This window comes from Nematostella vectensis, chromosome 3 (genome assembly GCF_932526225.1).
Source record: "Nematostella vectensis chromosome 3, jaNemVect1.1, whole genome shotgun sequence".
Taxonomy (NCBI): Eukaryota; Metazoa; Cnidaria; class Anthozoa; order Actiniaria; family Edwardsiidae; genus Nematostella; species Nematostella vectensis.
In genome coordinates, this window is record NC_064036.1 from 14,676,670 (window position 1) to 14,696,380 (window position 19,711).

General features: G+C 41.2%; 2 protein-coding genes across 3 annotated transcripts in view; one reads left to right on the top strand and one right to left on the bottom strand.

Moving 5' to 3' along the window:
- LOC5522186 (cilia- and flagella-associated protein 74) overlaps nt 1-19,711 on the top strand; it is a 54,910-nt gene that overhangs the window by 15,396 nt on the left and 19,803 nt on the right. For both annotated transcript variants that reach the window (XM_048725609.1, XM_048725610.1), the window contains exons 7-24: nt 606-779; nt 1,689-1,799; nt 1,908-2,010; nt 3,016-3,173; nt 3,504-3,534; nt 3,597-3,692; nt 4,374-4,466; nt 5,035-5,132; nt 5,684-5,759; nt 6,331-6,393; nt 6,719-6,796; nt 7,294-7,335; nt 16,113-16,231; nt 16,755-16,821; nt 17,587-17,676; nt 18,629-18,752; nt 19,093-19,142; nt 19,215-19,314. In XM_048725609.1, coding sequence (XP_048581566.1) covers nt 606-779; nt 1,689-1,799; nt 1,908-2,010; nt 3,016-3,173; nt 3,504-3,534; nt 3,597-3,692; nt 4,374-4,466; nt 5,035-5,132; nt 5,684-5,759; nt 6,331-6,393; nt 6,719-6,796; nt 7,294-7,335; nt 16,113-16,231; nt 16,755-16,821; nt 17,587-17,676; nt 18,629-18,752; nt 19,093-19,142; nt 19,215-19,314 — 1,673 coding nt within the window. The remainder of the gene's footprint in view (nt 1-605; nt 780-1,688; nt 1,800-1,907; nt 2,011-3,015; nt 3,174-3,503; nt 3,535-3,596; nt 3,693-4,373; nt 4,467-5,034; nt 5,133-5,683; nt 5,760-6,330; nt 6,394-6,718; nt 6,797-7,293; nt 7,336-16,112; nt 16,232-16,754; nt 16,822-17,586; nt 17,677-18,628; nt 18,753-19,092; nt 19,143-19,214; nt 19,315-19,711) is intronic.
- Nucleotides 7,290-9,998, bottom strand: LOC116604714 (neuropeptide SIFamide receptor). The gene has a single exon (XM_032367452.2). It carries the CDS (start codon nt 9,497-9,499, stop codon nt 8,459-8,461), a length of 1,041 nt encoding a protein of 346 aa, XP_032223343.2. The 5' UTR covers nt 9,500-9,998; the 3' UTR covers nt 7,290-8,458.

Genomic DNA, 19,711 nt, shown 5'->3' on the forward strand with positions numbered 1-19,711 from the left:
GATGCCGCCTTTAAGGAGAGGGGGTGAGAAATCCGAAAATGTGGACCTAATGTTTACGGGGGGGGGGGGGGGGGGAGTAGGGAGTTCTTTGATAAAACAAACTACCTCCGAAAGAACAAAAAAGGATTCTTTTATGCCTTTTCACTATTTCCACGTGAAGTTTATTGTCGGATTTGGCTACATACCAGAGTTCTCTAGCTTTTGATTTATAGTTTTGTATACAAATAGCACGTCTATTGAGAACAAAAAGTGGACTTTCGGCCGTTGTGGGGGGGGGGGGTGAATTCGCACCCCCTGCACCCCCCTGGGTACGGGCCTGGGAAAGGAGAGAGAATAGAGAGATTCTCAATAAGCTAGACAGTACTCTCAGTTAATACACATAAAGTGAGGGTAGTGGAGAAACAATATACCAAGACAGCTTGATGACTATAAAGTGCGTGTATGACGAAATGTGCGGGAAGTGAAGGAAAGAAAAAGAAAAAAAGAAATATAAAGAAAGAAAGAATTCTTTTGAACGAATATATATATATATATATTTATTTATTTATTTATTTTTTGAAATAATGTATGCGCTATCCCATGTATTGATATATTGCCCTTTTAAGGTATGCGCTGGCCCAGGCCACGGTGGAGCAAGGCAAGTTTCTGGTTGCTGGCGAGGAAGTTGAACGGAATGAGAAGATGGCAGAGAGGCACAAGACCGAGGCTTCCGCCACGCGCATCCGGAAGGAGAATGCAAACGCTGCGCTGGCTGACAGAAGGAGGAAGACCCGGGAGAAGTATGTGTTCTTTGTAATAATTATAAAATAATAATAAAAGAAAGGTTTAAGAACATTTGGAAAAAAATGGCTCTTCTATGTTACAATGAAGATACTATAATATATAATTTATATAATAAAAATCTACACTATGCTATGACTACTATAGATATATAAACAAAAAAATATAAAAAAATTGTAAGCAAAGTATAGCTAATATAGCTAAAACAATACGGCACTGAGCGATGACACAATTCTTACAGCACGGCTTAGAAAAGTCAGGCATGGGCGGGGCACGGTGTAGCCTTATGAAGTAGCTCGTTATGCGTTACAAGTTAAAACAACAGCTGCAACAACAATCACAACAACAACAACAACAACATCAGTAGCGACTGCAACATCAGTAACCACGACAACAACAACAAAAACGATGCAGCAATAGCAATACCAACGATGAAGATACCAACAAGTACAGCCTTAGCAATAACAACAGCAACAATCCCATAAGCAACAATAACAACCACAGTACTCACGAGAACAACAGCAACGGTAACGTCAGCAGCAGCGACAGCAATAACGACAATAGCGACCACAACAACGATGTATATCAACATCGGCATTAACAATAGCAACAATCACATCAGCAAAATCGGAAACGAAAGCAACGGTAGTACCTTCGACGTTAACGATAAAGGATGCAAATGCGATAAGAGAGACACCAACAACAGGGTTAATATAACAGTAACAGCAACAATAACGGAACCATCAACGACGACGACGACGACGACGATAACAGCATATATAGTCCAAGATCTACTGAAATGAAAGCACACAATATTAAGCCATTGTTCAGACTACACTCACGAACAACGAACAGCCTTAGACAGCGAGCCAATACTTTTCATATTTCTGTATTTATTCCCTTGTCAGAGAGCATGTGGCAGCACTAAGAGAGAGGGAGAGAAAACACAGACATGCCCTAGCAGCCGCCAAACGAAACAGAGAGCAAGCTTCTAAATTCCTCAAAGAAACTATGTCACGGTTAGTCCATATAGCAATCTCAATTATTAAAAAGTTCTCTGTCTTCTTTGTTTTTAATTTGTGGCGATGCACTACTTAAAATTTTCCATTGCATGGTTGCTCCCTCAGGGTCCGACAACAAGAAGCCGAGGATGAAGATAGGTCACGTGATGACCTCGAGAATCGAATCGGTGCGGTGCTGTCACTCAAGCGAAACATCGAGACCAACAGGGTAAGGCTACTTACAAATGGTACACTAAAAGCTCCTCGCGCGATTTTTAAGGCCCGCGCTAAAGTCAGCAACCGTTACCCACAGCTGACCAAAAGACAAAGGGAATGTTGGCGAAATGTTTTAACAGCACCTCCTAGTTTAGGAAGACCTGCGAGCGCTTCAGGCACGTGATGCTAAGCCCGCGCGTGAACTTGATTGGTTTTGCTAGCTCACCCTTCGCCCTTGTCTAGGAAAACCTACGAGCGCATTTGGCACGTGATGCTAAGCCTGCGCGTGAACTTAATTGGTTTGCTGCTAGTTAGTTAACCCTTCGCCCTTGTCTAGGAAATCCTACGAACGCCTCAGGTACGTGACTTAAGATTGGTTGTCTAGCTAAACCTGCGAGCGTCTCGGGCACGTAATGTTAAGCTTGCGCGTGAACTTGATTGGTTTGCTGCTAGTTAGTTAACCCTTCGCCCTTGTCTAGGAAATCCTATGAACGCCTCAGGTACGTGACTTAAGATTGGTTGTCTAGCTAAACCTGCGAGCGTCTCGGGCACGTAATGTTAAGCTTGCGCGTGAACTTGATTGGTTTGCTGCTAGTTAGTTTAACCTTCGCCCTTGTCTAGGAAACGGACGCCCCAGGCACGCGATGCAAGCTCGCGCGTAAACTTTATTGGTTGTCGAGCAAAACCTGCGAGTGTCTCGGGCGCGTGATGTTAAGCTCGCGTGAGAACTTGATTGGTTTGCTGCTAGTTAGTTAACCCTTCGCCCTTGTCTAGGAAATCCTACGAACGCCTCAGGTACGTGATTTAAAGCTCGCACGTGAACTTGATTGGTTGTCTAGCTAAACCTGCGAGCGTCTCGGGCGCGTGCTGTTAAGCTTGCGTGAGAACTTCATTCGTTTGCTAGTTAGGTATTACTTCGTTCATGTCTAGGAAAACCTACGAGCGCTTCAGGCACGTGATGCGAAGCTCGCGCGTGAACTTGATTGGTTTTGGTAGCTCACACTTCGTTCATGTCTAGGAAAACCTACGAGCGCTACAGGCACGTGATGCGAAGCTCGCGCTTGAACTCGAAGAGGAGGAGGAGCGCGAGAGGCTGGAGATTCTTGAGGAAGGTTTAAACCCGGACGAGATCATGACCAGACGAAAACGTATCCGTCAGTTTGAGAAAGATAAAGAGTAAGTTACCTCTGGACATAGTCCTCGCGGGCAACTACTTTCAGGTCACTTCGACTTGACTCTTCACATTCGACCTGTTCCATCTGCTCCCAATCTTCGCCCCAATCACCACCCTCTTCATCCGCTTTCTCTTATGTGATTTGGTGCAGAGATGTTGGCCATTTCAATACTTATGTAAGTCTGGTCCTCTTTCCTATCACGTCCATACATACAAGCAACACAAAATAGAAATATAAGTGAATAAAACTGTTAAATGATTCCTTCTATATCAGAGTTACTTTTGTCGACGTCGATTACTTAGGGTTACTTACCTCTCTTCTCCGTTTTCAGAGCTTTCGAGAAAAGGCAAAGAGAACGTCAGGTAAGCTAGTATGGGTTTGCCTGTAGGCTTGAGCCTGTGCTAATCGGACCTCTCCCATTTAGGTCGAGATCGCTGATAACATTCTCAAGGAAGAGAAGCAAATGAAAAAGCGCTACCAGCAGCAGCCTCAACTTTGGCCCGAAAAGCAGCGATCGAAGGTCAGTATCTAGGCGACCCATAACCTGCTAGAAGAAGTTTGATTCTCTTACACGCGCTACCGTGCTCATCACCTAGTATCGATAGAAAGAGAGGATGCAATCACAGCATGGATGGAACCCCCTAGTGTACTCAAGGAGAATGATTTTTCTCTACCAAAGATTTTTTATCATCTTTGATAGAAGATCACGCACTACTGAACTCATTACTTGGTATTGAGCAAGAGGGGTTTAAGTCATTGCTAGCATCTGTGGAGCCCTAGAGTACTCAATGAAATGATATTCTTCTTTCAAAGATTGCATCCTCATACACGCACTACTGAACTCATTACTCGGAATTGATCATAAAAGGCTTAACTTATTTAAAGCATGTGCGGAGACCAGGTTATCCAATAGAGCAAAATCCCGCCATCTTTGATTCCATCCTTTTACGTAATCTACCGATTTCCGCACTAGTGCAGAAAAGGAAATTTTCACTGCTACAGGTCAGGGGCCAAGGGGGCCCGGCCCTCCCCCCCCCCCCCCCCCTTTTAGCAGCCAAAAATACAGTAAATGTATGAGACATTATCTAAATTACCGGAGAAATGCATTGAAAGGGCCTTTTATGGGCCCCCTTCTGATAACAATCCTGGCTACGCCGCTGCAGGGGGTCTATTCTTGACGTCAATTTTTTTTTTCATTTAGCGAATAACCCGTCGTCGTCCGAAGCCAAAGTTCTTCAAGTCCACGAGCGGTTCGTCTTCCATGGAGTATAGTGCTGATGTCGAGGATATTGGCGTAAGTAAACTACATTTAGCCTCGCAAACTCATACTACGGCTTATCTGCCTAGTGGTTGACCACTTCTTTATGTCCTCAGGAGCACCAGTACTCGGGCAGGCTTATCTGCCCAGTGGTTGACCACTTCTTTATGTCCTCAGGAGCACCAGTACTCGGGCAGGCTTATCTGCGTAGTGGTTGACCACTTCTTTATGTCCTCAGGAGCACCAGTACTCGGGCAGGCTTATCTGCGTAGTGGTTGACCACTTCTTTATGTCCTCAGGAGCACCAGTACTCGGGCAGGCTTATCTGCCTAGTGGTTGACCACTTCTTTATGTCCTCAGGAGCACCAGTACTCGGGCAGGCTTATCTGCCCAGTGGTTGACCACTTCTTTATGTCCTCAGGAGCACCAGTACTCGGGCAGGCTTATCTGCCTAGTGGTTGACCACTTCTTTATGTCCTCAGGAACACCAGTACTCGGGCAGGCTTATCTGCCTAGTGGTTGACCACTTCTTTATGTCCTCAGGAGCACCAGTACTCGGGCGGGCTTATCTGCCCAGTGGTTGACCACTTCTTTATGTCCTCAGGAGCACCTGTACTCGGGCAGGCTTGTAGCTGTGTCTTCAGATGATGATGATGACTTCTCACCGTACGGGGAGACCAGTCGAGATGAGGCTAAGGAGGGGTGAGGGGTCATCATTGATTAACATTGTGAATACCTGTGCATTGCTTGTAGCTCATCCTAAACAAACTACCTCGAGCGCTGGTAGCAACATTTCTTCCGCTTGATGTTCCACAAACTTTAACTCATCGGAAAGTCCATTTACTGTCGAATCCGTTGAATCGTTTTTTACAACACGATTTGTTTTGGTTTCTGTTCCGTCAGTAAAACCATTCTGCGCCAACCAGAGTCTCGCTTTGTACACTTCCCTGGCTATCCTGTGCACGAAAACCAGACAGTGTCGCGACAGAAAGCCAGGCAACTACACTAGGAGAGAGATGGCAAGAATCTGATTGGCTTAGAATAATTTGACTGGCGGAACAGAAAATCCCAAAAGACAAAAACAAATCGATGTTTTGAAAACGCGGCGTCGCGATACAACGGATTCGACAGTAACGGCCCTGAATGGTTATTTTGAGTAAATCGCGCAAGTCAATTGCTTGCTATTCCTACAGTATGTATTGCGCTAAACCGTGATGTTCAAGTTTCAAGCTTTTTGTGTTGGTTGTTATTAGAGATTCCGAGGGAGAGGATGGCGAGGAGCTTGCGATGCCGGAGTTCAGAGGTCTGTGGGAGGAGCAAGGAGAACAGGTAGCGACATCAAGATGATCTTTTAGCAGCATCTGAGATTCACAAGTATACGTCTTTTTTGAATAACGTTGAGACAGTGAATCGTCTTGTGTTGCAATGTACCTGTTGTTAATTGAATTTTCGAGGCAAAGTTGACAGTCGATGACATTAATGTTGTCCAACACAAAAGACATTTACTTGCACGAGACGTGTCACCGAGCGTACAGAACACATGGATGTTTACATCTGCAATTGAAAGTTACCTCTCCATTTTCGCTATTGTAAAAGTTCTCGGTTGATATTTCTCTATTGTAGAAGTTCTCGGTTGATACTTGTCTATTGTAGAAGTTGTCCGTTGATATTTCTCTATATGAAGGTAAGATTAATTTCGTATTCAGCGATATGGGATAGCTCGAAATATTTTCATGGTCACGCCGTCCTAGCCGTCGCCGTCATCATGTTACAGGTTACCCTTAGCACTTGAGCCTTCCGGGCCATCAAATCTAACACATTGGACACACTTTGACGGTCCAAATGAAAACAGGTGGCGGGTATTTATGTCTAACTCCTCATGCTTGTCTGTTTTCTCTAGGGAGGTGAAAAGAGAGTCCGAAAATTACAGTTTGCCACACACGCGCCGACGAAAATGGAACAGGTATTTTTCTCCCCCTTCCACCTTATAAAAACCTGGGAAAATAGCTTCATTCTTAGACATACCTCTGGCTTTGAAAACTTAGCACCCCTCCCCTTCCCACTTAAAACAAACTGTATATACAGCTGTATCGCGCCTCGTATATCTTTGAGACCTAAACTCAAGCGACATCCATTCCGGTGGAAATTTATTTGGGTAGACATATATTGGAACTTGTTTTTCTTACAAGAGTTCAAATAACTTCTTTGAGCAGTTAAATCTCCTTCTTCGTCTCCTAGATAACCCCCCCCCCCCCCATTAAATGTGTTCTTGTTGTTTTCTTGGTTAGGAAATCATGGAGCAGTCGCTAATGAAGCAAAGAGCAGGCATCGTTCAGAAGCAAGTCGCAGCAGGCCGAGAGTTCAAGGTACGGGACGTCAATGGCTTTGATCGATAGAATGGGCCTTTTTTTTAAATAATGGTGGTCCTGTGGAATTTTAGCGTTATCCAACGAAGGGCGAGTTGCCCATCCAGGCCCGTAACCAGGGGGGGGGGGGTTACGTACCCCCCACACAACGGCCAAATGTCCACTTACGGTTCTAAATAGACGTGCTATTTGTAGACAAAACTATAAAGCATCCGCTACAAGTAGATCACTCTGGTATGACATCAATTCATAATCCGACAATAAACGTCTCGTAGAGATACTGCAAAGGCATAAAAAATCCCTTTTGTTGTTTCTCACTCCCCCCCCCCCCCCCCCCGAAAAATTAGGTCCACTTTCGATCTCTCAGCCCCCGCCCCCCAAATCCTGGGTACGGACCTGCCATCAAGTTGATTCTGTCTCACTCATCTCTTTTTTTTTTTCGCCCCCTCTTATTTTATTCTTTCTTTTCTTTTCTTTTTTTTTTTTTTTTTTGATAGGGTTGCGCCTTCTATAGCAAGCCAGAAGTTATCGTCTTCAAGGTGAGATGTCTTCGTTTTGATCTTACATTGAGCAGCTCATGGTAAATATGATATAGCATGGTGCTAGGTATGTGTGACTTTGAACTGAATTTGTTTTCTGATCTGTGTTGTGCTTACGCTAAACTAGAAACAAAGCAAAAACATATTACAGTACATAATAATTATAAAATAATTATAAATATACAAATGTACAGTTTATTCCTTCTTGGTATACAGGTATTTCAAAAAATTTTGTCCGCGAAAAAGGTGAATGACAGTTCTACATAGCAACCGAAAGGTGCTTTTGTGTATAAGCACATTATGTGCTTAATGCAACTCCAGCAAAATGCGTTGTTGGCCTTGAATGGATAAGCGTATGATTTAAATATGAGAAAAAAACAATTCCAATGTTGAAATGCCACGTGACCCCGGCATATGTGTGGGAAGGGTTAGGTCCTGGTTCATTATTTAATTACAAGTTAATTGGATAGCCTTGTCCAGCATGGTTTTCTAGACAGATTGTCCAATAGTTGTTTATCTCGTTATTTACCTTGCATTGTGAAGTAATGTTGAACCGCGTCTGACCATTTTTTTTTATAAAGAAAAAAGTCAACGCACTGTAAATATTTGTATTTGGTGGTGCGTCTTTTTACAGCTTGTCTGTAGTTTTTGTAGTAGTTTTACTATTTATCTGCCACATATTCGCTTATCAGTCGTTTTGACGCTCTTGCTATAGTAATGAACATAAAATAAGGTAAAATATTAGGACCATTATTTACAAAGAATTCATCATCTATTTAAATAAGGTAAAAGATGCTATAAGGATCATTATTTACAGAGAATTAATCATCTATTACATTAATCAAGAGAGAATGACTGTTTTATATTTTGATATCACTTGCAAAATATACTTGATAAACTTGCCAAAAGTATTTTACAGAAGAATTTTCTAGCAATTTCTAGTTTTTTTTTTGCCAAACGATTTTTTTACCGAATTTTCTGCTAGTACTTTGAGAAGAATGTCAATCAGCCAGTCAGCCATTTTTTACATCTATTTGAATGATCTTGGTTTATTACTTGAAAAGGATGCTTTGTGTGCCTCGGTTTATTTATGCGCTTAGAATGGTGGACTGATTTCCATGCTTTAGGCATGTGCTTGAGTCGTACTGTTGCAAGAAGGGTTCGCATGTCTTGCAGGCGCGGCCATTTCCTCCTCCTGATGCTTCATGCAACAGGGATATAGCTTGGCAAAGCCTCGTCGGTAGCTGGAGCTCTGCAGGGCGTAGAGGATAGGGTTAATACACGAGTTCACCATGCACAGGCTTGAGGTCACATAGAAAGACACAAAAAGGGCATCATTTGAATACGCCGTGTTTCCTCGAGGCTTTTCCGCCGCTGCCATGTAAATCGTGAATATCGCATAAGGGATGAGAAGGATATAAAAGGATGCCGTTACTGTTGCCACAAGCTTGGCGAGCTTCTTCTTCGAGTCACGCCCGTCGTTTGTCGGGACCGTTTCAGAGCAGATGGTGTTGGTGATGTAGAGGCCTTTCAGTATAGACACGTAGCAGAAGGCGATCAAAATGCCGGAAACACAGTTTAGTATCGCCATATAGCATCCCACATATGTTGCCATTCCCTCTCCAGTGGTAAAATGCCATGCCACGAAACAATGTTTGGACTTGGCATCAAAGTAGATATCTCGAAAAATCGGGATATTGGTGAGAATAGCGATGATCCAAACACCAACGGCGACCTTCCAGACCTGTTCCTTCTCCAGCCTTAAGCGTGCACTCATGGGCTTTACCATGGCATGATACCTTTCTACCGCCACAACCAAGAGGAACCCGATAGAAACGCCGATAAAAACGCCGACCACTCCGCCTGACACGATTAACCTGCAGATCCAGTCCTTGGTAACTGGACTCCAGGATCTGTCTTGAAACCTCACAACTTGCACGAACATCTGGCCAACCAGATATGGGTTCGTAAGGAGAGTCAGGATGTCAGCTAATGCGAGATTCGCAAGGAGATAGTTTGTTGCGGTGTGCATTGAGCGCGTAGATCGCACAACTCGGATGACGGAAATGTTCCCAATCAAACCGAGGAAGAACACTATGGTGTGAAGAATTAATAGTATCAGCAGAAAGAGCAGCTGCCAGCGCTCAAGTTGTAGCCCCTCCATCTTCTACCATAGAGAGCGTAAAACTCCTGTATGCCTTGGCAACCAGTCTCCTTGTCGCAGTCAAAGCAGATTTTCGATCAGTGATAGCGTCTCGCCCAAACTTGCGGTACAACCTTACGATTTGTAGGGGCAAGCCTTGAATTCGTTATTGAGCGCTAGAGCCCTAATTAGTTTTAGTCGCTGAACACAAAACACTTTCTTTGCTTTTGTTTAGTTTTCCTTTTCATGATGCTTTTAGGGTATCATCAATGTACACCTTACATGTTGAGACTGCAACCAGCGTGGTACAAGCAGTGTGCTCAAACGAATATTCAAAGCCGAAGATGTTTGACCAAGAAAACGTGAGAAAAGTTCTATCTGGGGGGATATCGGCTGCTGTTCTCTGGTCTGAACTGAATGTTCTTTCTATAGTTGTCATGGATGCGGGTCGTCGCTTTGACAGAGCAGATGGAACAAGGATATTTTTTTTTATGACTTTCAATACCTAGGTTTTTTTAATCGGAAATCTTATAACACAATGTAATGTGATTGCGAACAAACTCTTTTGAAAACCTCCTTGGTGGTTTAATGAAAAAAGAGCCTGGTGTCGCAAGAAACTGTAATTATCAACAGCGACAGACTAATCAACGCTATGGTAATATGATCACCAAAGTCAATTGCATTTCTAAGGTTTTATTTGATAAGCGCTCAAGCAATTACTAAGTCAAATAGAAAAGGCAGTGTGAAAATTAGTTTAGATACATGCCAGCCTTATGATTTATATTGCTTTTACTATTCACTTTAGGTTTTTTTTTGTATTGTCTTCTATCTCTATTGTTTAGTTTCCTAGTATCACCATATATATGTGTTTATCCGTCTCTCTTAATGGCTATTGACGTCTTTCTTTTATTCTTTTAACAACCTCAAGTATTATTGCTATTGATCATTTGTGTTATTCTCTTCCTAATAATTTATTGGGTACTATATTTTTAGCTAAATTGTAAGAAAATCGTTAGAAAACTTTCAGCCTAAAAATGCTCCAAAAATAAGAACGGCCCAGCCTCAACTGAAAATTAGACGTTCTTATAAAAAAAGAGTGTATTTGGCCTTGTTTTTTCTGCATTCTCAAGATATTCTGATATTTCTCCGTACAGAACTCGCGCTAGGTAAATAAGTAGTTTTCCCTCTATAAAGCCGAATAAAGCCTCTTTTGTGTAGATTGACTTCCGAATTTCAACCGTTGAATATGTGTTTTATACAAAAAATATTAATTTGTATTTCACGTTTGAATTGTACCTGGTTTGTGTTGTTGTTTCGTCTGTTATTTTATCATTTGAATACATAATCGATAGGGGCGATTTATGTCTTCTTTGTGTTTTCCTTCTCTTTAATTAGTATTCTATTTTTAACCATGAGTTTTGATAAACGTTTTCTTGAGTTTATCCGTTGTGTCTATCGTCTTCTGTTTCTTTATCCATCTCTTTTAGTACTGATTGACGTCTTCTATGTGTTTATCCGTTATTGCGTTTAATTGTTTAATGTCTTCTTTTTCTTTACCCGTCTCTTTTACAGTGAGGACACAGAAAGCGGACCATGCTGAACAACTTCCAATCAGATTCGGCTTGAACACCATGAACATTTTGCAAAATAAGTTCCAGCCAAGGGTAAAGGTGTTCCCACGCTCAATCGACAGACAAAAATGGTCGACTACACGTACGAGGTCAAAGAAACAACGTCCGGCGTTTCCCATTGGCTGAACTTTATTTTTTCAAAATTTTTACGGTGTTCAAGCCGATTCCGATTGGTCAAAGTTCTTTCTGTGTCGTCACTGTAAACTGATTGACGTTTTCTATGAGTTTATCCGTTATTGCGTCTTCTGTTTCTTTATCCGTCTCTCTTAGTACTGATTGACGTTTTCTAAGGAGTTTATCCGTTATTGCGTCTTCTGTTTCTTTATCCGTCTCTCTTAGTACTGCTTGACGTCTTCTATGAGTTTATCCGTTATTGCGTCTTCTGTTTCTTTATCCGTCTCTCTTAGTACTGCTTGACGCCTTCTAAGGAGTTTATCCGTTATTGCGTTTCATGTATTCTGTTTCTTTATCCGTCTCTCTTAGTACTGATTGACGTCTTCTATGAGTTTATCCGTTATTGCGTCTTCTGTTTCTTTATCCGTCTCTCTTAGTACTGATTGACGCCTTCTATGAGTTTATCCGTTATTGTGTCTTCTGTTTCTTTATCCGTCTCTCTTAGTACTGATTGACGCCTTCTATGAGTTTATCCGTTATTGTGTCTTCTGTTTCTTTATCCGTCTCTCTTAGTACTGATTGACGTCTTCTATGAGTTTATCCGTTATTGCGTCTTCTGTTTCTTTATCCGTCTCTCTTAGTACTGATTGACGCCTTCTATGAGTTTATCCGTTATTGCGTTTAATGTAGTCTGTTTCTTTATCCGTCTCTCTTAGTACTGATTGACGCCTTCTATGAGTTTATCCGTTATTGCGTTTAATGTAGTCTGTTTCTTTATCCGTCTCTCTTAGTACTGCTTGACGTCTTCTATGAGTTTATCCGTTATTGCGTCTTCTGTTTCTTTATCCGTCTCTCTTAGTACTGCTTGACGTCTTCTATGAGTTTATCCGTTATTGCGTCTTCTGTTTCTTTATCCGTCTCTCTTAGTACTGATTGACGTCTTCTATGAGTTTATCCGTTATTGCGTCTTCTGTTTCTTTATCCGTCTCTCTTAGTACTGATTGACGCCTTCTATTAGTTTATCCGTTATTGTGTCTTCTGTTTCTTTATCCGTCTCTCTTAGTACTGATTGACGCCTTCTATGAGTTTATCCGTTATTGTGTCTTCTGTTTCTTTATCCGTCTCTCTTAGTACTGATTGACGTCTTCTATGAGTTTATCCGTTATTGCGTCTTCTGTTTCTTTATCCGTCTCTCTTAGTACTGATTGACGCCTTCTATGAGTTTATCCGTTATTGCGTTTAATGTAGTCTGTTTCTTTATCCGTCTCTCTTAGTACTGATTGACGCCTTCTATGAGTTTATCCGTTATTGCGTTTAATGTAGTCTGTTTCTTTATCCGTCTCTCTTAGTACTGCTTGACGTCTTCTATGAGTTTATCCGTTATTGCGTCTTCTGTTTCTTTATCCGTCTCTCTTAGTACTGCTTGACGTCTTCTATGAGTTTATCCGTTATTGCGTCTTCTGTTTCTTTATCCGTCTCTCTTAGTACTGATTGACGTCTTCTATGAGTTTATCCGTTATTGCGTATTCTGTTTCTTTATCCGTCTCTCTTAGTACTGATTGACGCCTTCTATGAGTTTATCCGTTCTTGTGTCTTCTGTTTCTTTATCCGTCTCTCTTAGTACTGATTGACGCCTTCTATGAGTTTATCCGTTATTGTGTCTTCTGTTTCTTTATCCGTCTCTCTTAGTACTGATTGACGTCTTCTATGAGTTTATCCGTTATTGCGTCTTCTGTTTCTTTATCCGTCTCTCTTAGTACTGATTGACGCCTTCTATAAGTTTATCCGTTATTGCGTTTAATGTAGTCTGTTTCTTTATCCGTCTCTCTTAGTACGGATTGACGCCTTCTATGAGTTTATCCGTTATTGCGTCTTCTATTTCTTTATCCGTCTCTCTTAGTACTGCTTGACGCCTTCTAAGGAGTTTATCCGTTATTGCGTATCCGTCTCTCTTAGTACTGCTTGACGCCTTCTATGAGTTTATCCGTTATTGCGTCTTCTGTTTCTTTATCCGTCTCTCTTAGTACTGCTTGACGTCTTCTATGAGTTTATCCGTTATTGCGTCTTCTGTTTCTTTATCCGTCTCTCTTAGTACTGATTGACGCCTTCTATGAGTTTATCCGTTCTTGTGTCTTCTGTTTCTTTATCCGTCTCTCTTAGTACTGATTGACGCCTTCTATGAGTTTATCCGTTATTGTGTCTTCTGTTTCTTTATCCGTCTCTCTTAGTACTGATTGACGTCTTCTATGAGTTTATCCGTTATTGCGTCTTCTGTTTCTTTATCCGTCTCTCTTAGTACTGATTGACGCCTTCTATAAGTTTATCCGTTATTGCGTTTAATGTAGTCTGTTTCTTTATCCGTCTCTCTTAGTACGGATTGACGCCTTCTATGAGTTTATCCGTTATTGCGTCTTCTATTTCTTTATCCGTCTCTCTTAGTACTGCTTGACGCCTTCTAAGGAGTTTATCCGTTATTGCGTATCCGTCTCTCTTAGTACTGATTGACGTCTTCTATGAGTTTATCCGTTATTGCGTCTTCTGTTTCTTTATCCGTCTCTCTTAGTACTGCTTGACGTCTTCTATGAGTTTATCCGTTATTGCGTCTTCTGTTTCTTTATCCGTCTCTCTTAGTACTGATTGACGTCTTCTATGAGTTTATCCGTTATTGCGTATTCTGTTTCTTTATCCGTCTCTCTTAGTACTGATTGACGCCTTCTATGAGTTTATCCGTTCTTGTGTCTTCTGTTTCTTTATCCGTCTCTCTTAGTACTGATTGACGCCTTCTATGAGTTTATCCGTTATTGTGTCTTCTGTTTCTTTATCCGTCTCTCTTAGTACTGATTGACGTCTTCTATGAGTTTATCCGTTATTGCGTCTTCTGTTTCTTTATCCGTCTCTCTTAGTACTGATTGACGCCTTCTATAAGTTTATCCGTTATTGCGTTTAATGTAGTCTGTTTCTTTATCCGTCTCTCTTAGTACGGATTGACGCCTTCTATGAGTTTATCCGTTATTGCGTCTTCTATTTCTTTATCCGTCTCTCTTAGTACTGCTTGACGCCTTCTAAGGAGTTTATCCGTTATTGCGTATCCGTCTCTCTTAGTACTGCTTGACGCCTTCTATGAGTTTATCCGTTATTGTGTCTTCTGTTTCTTTATCCGTCTCTCTTAGTACTGAATGACGCCTTCTATGAGTTTATCCGTTATTGTGTCTTCTGTTTCTTTATCCGTCTCTCTTAGTACTGATTGACGTCTTCTATGAGTTTATCCGTTATTGCGTCTTCTGTTTCTTTATCCGTCTCTCTTAGTACTGAATGACGCCTTCTATGAGTTTATCCGTTATTGTGTCTTCTGTTTCTTTATCCGTCTCTCTTAGTACTGATTGACGTCTTCTATGAGTTTATCCGTTATTGCGTCTTCTTTTTTTTATCCGTCTCTCTTAGTACTGATTGACGCCTTCTATGAGTTTATCCGTTATTGCGTTTAATGTAGTCTGTTTCTTTATCCGTCTCTCTTAGTACTGATTGACGCCTTCTATGAGTTTATCCGTTATTGTGTCTTCTGTTACTTTATCCGTCTCTCTTAGTACTGATTGACGCCTTCTATGAGTTTATCCGTTATTGTGTCTTCTGTTTCTTAATCTGTCTCTCTTAGTACTGATTGACGTCTTCTATGAGTTTATCCGTTATTGCGTCTTCTGTTTCTTTATCCGTCTCTCTTAGTACTGATTGACGCCTTCTATGAGTTTATCCGTTATTGTGTCTTCTGTTTCTTTATCCGTCTCTCTTAGTACTGCTTGACGCCTTCTAAGGAGTTTATCCGTTATTGCGTCTTCTGTTTCTTTATCCGTCTCTCTTAGTACTGATTGACGCCTTCTATGAGTTTATCCGTTATTGTGTCTTCTGTTTCTTTATCCGTCTCTCTTAGTACTGATTGACGTCTTCTATGAGTTTATCCGTTATTGCGTCTTCTGTTTCTTTATCCGTCTCTCTTAGTACTGATTGACGCCTTCTATGAGTTTATCCGTTATTGCGTTTAATGTAGTCTGTTTCTTTATCCGTTTCTCTTAGTACGGATTGACGCCTTCTATGAGTTTATCCGTTATTGCGTCTTCTGTTTCTTTATCCGTCTCTCTTAGTACTGCTTGACGCCTTCTAAGGAGTTTATCCGTTATTGCGTATCCGTCTCTCTTAGTACTGCTTGACGCCTTCTATGAGTTTATCCGTTATTGCGTCTTCTGTTTCTTTATCCGTCTCTCTTAGTACTGAATGACGCCTTCTATGAGTTTATCCGTTATTGTGTCTTCTGTTTCTTTATCCGTCTCTCTTAGTACTGATTGACGTCTTCTATGAGTTTATCCGTTATTGCGTCTTCTGTTTCTTTATCCGTCTCTCTTAGTACTGATTGACGCCTTCTATGAGTTTATCCGTTATTGCGTTTAATGTAGTCTGTTTCTTTATCCGTCTCTCTTAGTACTGATTGACGCCTTCTATGAGTTTATCCGTTATTGCGTCTTCCGTTTCTTTATCCGTCTCTCTTAGTACTGATTGACGTCTTCTATGAGTTTATCCGTTATTGCGTCTTCCCTTTCTTTATCCGTCTCTCTTAGTACTGATTGACGCCTTCTAAGGAGTTTATCCGTTATTGCGTTTAATGTAGTCTGTTTCCTTATTCGTCTCTCTTAGTACTGATTGACGCCTTCTATGAGTTTATCCCTTATTGCGTCTTCTGTTTCTTTATCCGTCTCTCTTAGTACTGATTGACGTCTTCTATGAGTTTATCCGTTATTGCGTCTAGCGTCTTTATTGGTTTATTCATTTTTCTTAGTACTGATTGGTTCCTTTTACGTCTCTAAATAGCGTCTAACATAGAATCTGTTCATCTTGTGCAGGATTTCGACGTTGGCAAGTCTTACCGCAAGAAAGTACTGCTGACAAACATATCGTACACACAGAACTTCTGTAAATACCTCGGCATGTCTCACGTCCTAAAGGACTTCATTGAAGTCGCGTAAGTTTGACATTGTATCTCCTATCAATAGGCCATTCCAGCTATAAGTTTGCGTGCGCATAACCATACAAACCTACCTCAACTACCAGGAAGCAGCGCGCGATTTTTTAAGTTTAGATCAAACAAAGCGCGTGCTGCATGACGGTAGTTGAGGTAGGTTCCCATGGCGAGTGAGCGCGCATGCTAATAGCTGGAATGGTTTATTGGAAGTTAAGACTCAGGTGACTTTTTGGAAAGCAAACTTGCATGAACTTTGGCTCTTGGCAGCAAAATATATAATATTTCAGAAAGGGCTTATTTTACATTGAAATTAATTTTAATTTTGTTGCTCTCTCTTTGGCATGACGGCCGCATCCATTCTGTATTTATTTTGCCCTTGAGTTTGCCACTGAAAAAGTCATGTGACTAGTGCAAGTTGCCTATTAGCTGCTGGTAGAAATCGAATGATGAATAATTATTCACCCTACCAGGACCTTATGTGGAAAATAATAGCGTCGTGAATTTAGTTTATTGTTATTTCCAGGTTTGATCCACCTGGAGTCATGTCTGCAGGGCTGACCTGTGACTTCTCAGTCACTTTTAATCCTATGGTAAGTATGGTACACGGGCTCTAGGATACTTTTAATCCTATGGTAAGGATGATACACGGGCTCTAGGATACTTTTAATCCTATGGTAAGTATGGTACACGGGCTCTAGGATACTTTTAATCCTATGGTAAGGATGGTAAACGGGCTCTAGGATACTTTTAATCCTATGGTGAGTATGGTACACGGGCTCTAGGATACCTTTAATCCTATGGTAAGTATGGTACACGGGCTCTAGGATACTTTTAATCCTATGGTAAGGATGGTAAACGGGCTCTAGGATACTTTTAATCCTATGGCAAGTATGGTACACATGCTCTAGGATACTTTTAATCCTATGGCAAGTATGGTACACGGGCTCTAGGATAGTATTAATCCTATGGTAGGCATGGTGTTTTTTGTACACGGGCTATAGGATAGTTTACTCCAAAGTGATGTCCAATTCCTTGTTAGTGTTGAATAAACCACGTATTCCGTATTCCGTATACGCCTTGTTTTCGCCTCTCCAGTGACCTCTGTCCCGGCGCGTTAACCGCTTTCAAACAACGCGCTATTTAAACGCCGCCTGGCAAAAGACTTACTCGCGCTCCTTGGGCTCGACCTAGTCATTTACCATGCAGCTGCGGTTAAATAGCGCTTTGAGCCAACATTTCAGTACCATAAATGTGTCTAACTCTCATATTCAATGCCTGGTGACATAACGATTCTAGTTAAAAATGTCAAAGTATCAATTTATTAGTTTTTTTTTATTGTGCTATTTTTTTCTCAGCTGAACGAGAACCTCGAAGGCCAGATTGACTTCCTGGCTCAAACTGGACCTTTCTCTGTGCCCATCAAGTGCATGACCAAGAAGTGCCAGGTAGGTAGGTCGGGTCACCCCTTCCTTCCTGGAAAACTCAGTAGAGTTACCATATACATTTTGAGTCATAGTAGAAACATATTGCTATGATATATCAGATAAAAATATTGGTTTAAGACATTCCTTTCGACCAACAAGGCTTGAAAGTCATAGTCATGATGATAAAAACCTTGCATGACCAGAGAATACCCGGTCAAAATCCAGAATCTAGAAGTCCCCCCTCGTACATGAAATAGAGTCACTATAGCACATTAATGCATGGCCAGAAATCTAACGGTAAAATCCCTCAACGGTGCAACTGCCCTTTAACCCAATATTTAGACATATCTGTAACCCTATATTAAAACACATATATTGCCCTATAAATAGACACATCTGAAACCCTGTTTTTAGGCACATCTGTAGCCCTGTTATTACTAAAAACTGTATTAGTCCTGTATTGAGACAATTCTGCTTAACCTCTGGACCAAGTAAAACGACCGCTTTTTGGGGCTGGCCACTTGATAGAGGTGTCCAAATAGAGTATTCTGGCATGGAGCTTGAAAAAGCTTCATGATTTAGTAAAAAAAAAAAGCAAATCTAATTGGGAATTTGTGTGGCATTCCAAGAAGTGGAATACTTCACGATAGTCATGATAATGACGAAGGAAGAAATACCAGGTGATAACAAGGAAACTTGGCACTCGTGCCATCATTGTCATTATGTTGATGACGAACTTCATTGTGTTCAGCCCTCAGTTAGCTACTAGTTGATGTAGTAGAAGTAGATTTCGGAAGTCAATCATTTGGACATCCATTGCGTATCATGATAACAATTAATTGTGTTGCTCTCAGTTGCCATTTGAAGTAGTAGAAGTGGATTTCCGGAGTCAATAAATTAGACACCCAGGGCCTATCATAATAATGACATTGATATAACAGTGAATGATAACAATGAGTTTTGTTGCTCTCAGTTGTCAGTTGATGCGGTAGAAGTGGATTTCGGGAGTCAGGTCGTTGGGGAGACGCGGAAGAAGGTTGTTGTTCTCACCAACAGTGGCGCACTTGGAACAGAATTCGAATTCCTGAAAATTACAGGTAACCAGTCATCATCTGTCTATCATTATTATATCACCTGCTTTGAATGTCTCCTAGTATCCCTGTAGGAAAGGGCCGAAAGCTTAAATATCAAGCCATTGGTAACCACGTTCCAAATCTCGATACTTATATTCTTATTATTACAAAAAGTCGAGAAAAACGTTTTCTTTTTATATGTTTCTTTTATTTTTTGAGAAATAGTTAGTATAAGTCCTTCACAATGGAATGGCTTCCTCTTCTCTTTCGTGTCTTTTGAATATTACACATCCATCCCCACATCCTACCCTCCCACAGTTCACCTAAAATTCCCAATTACCTTGTCTTTATCCCTCTTTTTCAGGTCTAGACAGATCAGATGTCACTTCGGAATTATCCAGTATTGGCGGCATGGTATTAACATTCCCTCCTTTCTTTCTATCATAATTTTGATATTGTTATTTACAAAGACTTTTCCTGATCCAGACCAATCCTGACGAAACTGAGGGCGAGGCTGCTGAACAGCCATCAGATGGACCTGTTGGTGATGGCCCTCAAGAAGCTAGTGTCACCGATGCTACCATAGGTGGGCCATATATGATATATTGTCATTCCGACTTTCACTCAACGCAACTGAGATATTTAATCCTCTACAACTATGCTTTGTGTACCCGAGGCTACTTTCATCTGTTCGACAATATTTGAAAATAACCATCTATTCCAACAATAACTTAACGATATTTGGGTGAAAGTAGATGCTTTTTTTGGGATTCTGTATGTTTCGGGGGCATAAGAAGGCGGCGTGATTAACACTTTATTTCAACGTTTGGTCAATTCGAAAATGCTTTTATTTCTAGTGCGTTTAACAAGTAAATTAACTTGCAGTAACTTTGTAGTATGCTTAAATGACCAGACATCTATTACGCTTCCTATGTAAAAAATTATATTACGTCCGCCCTTGAAATAGGCTCGCCGATGTTTAG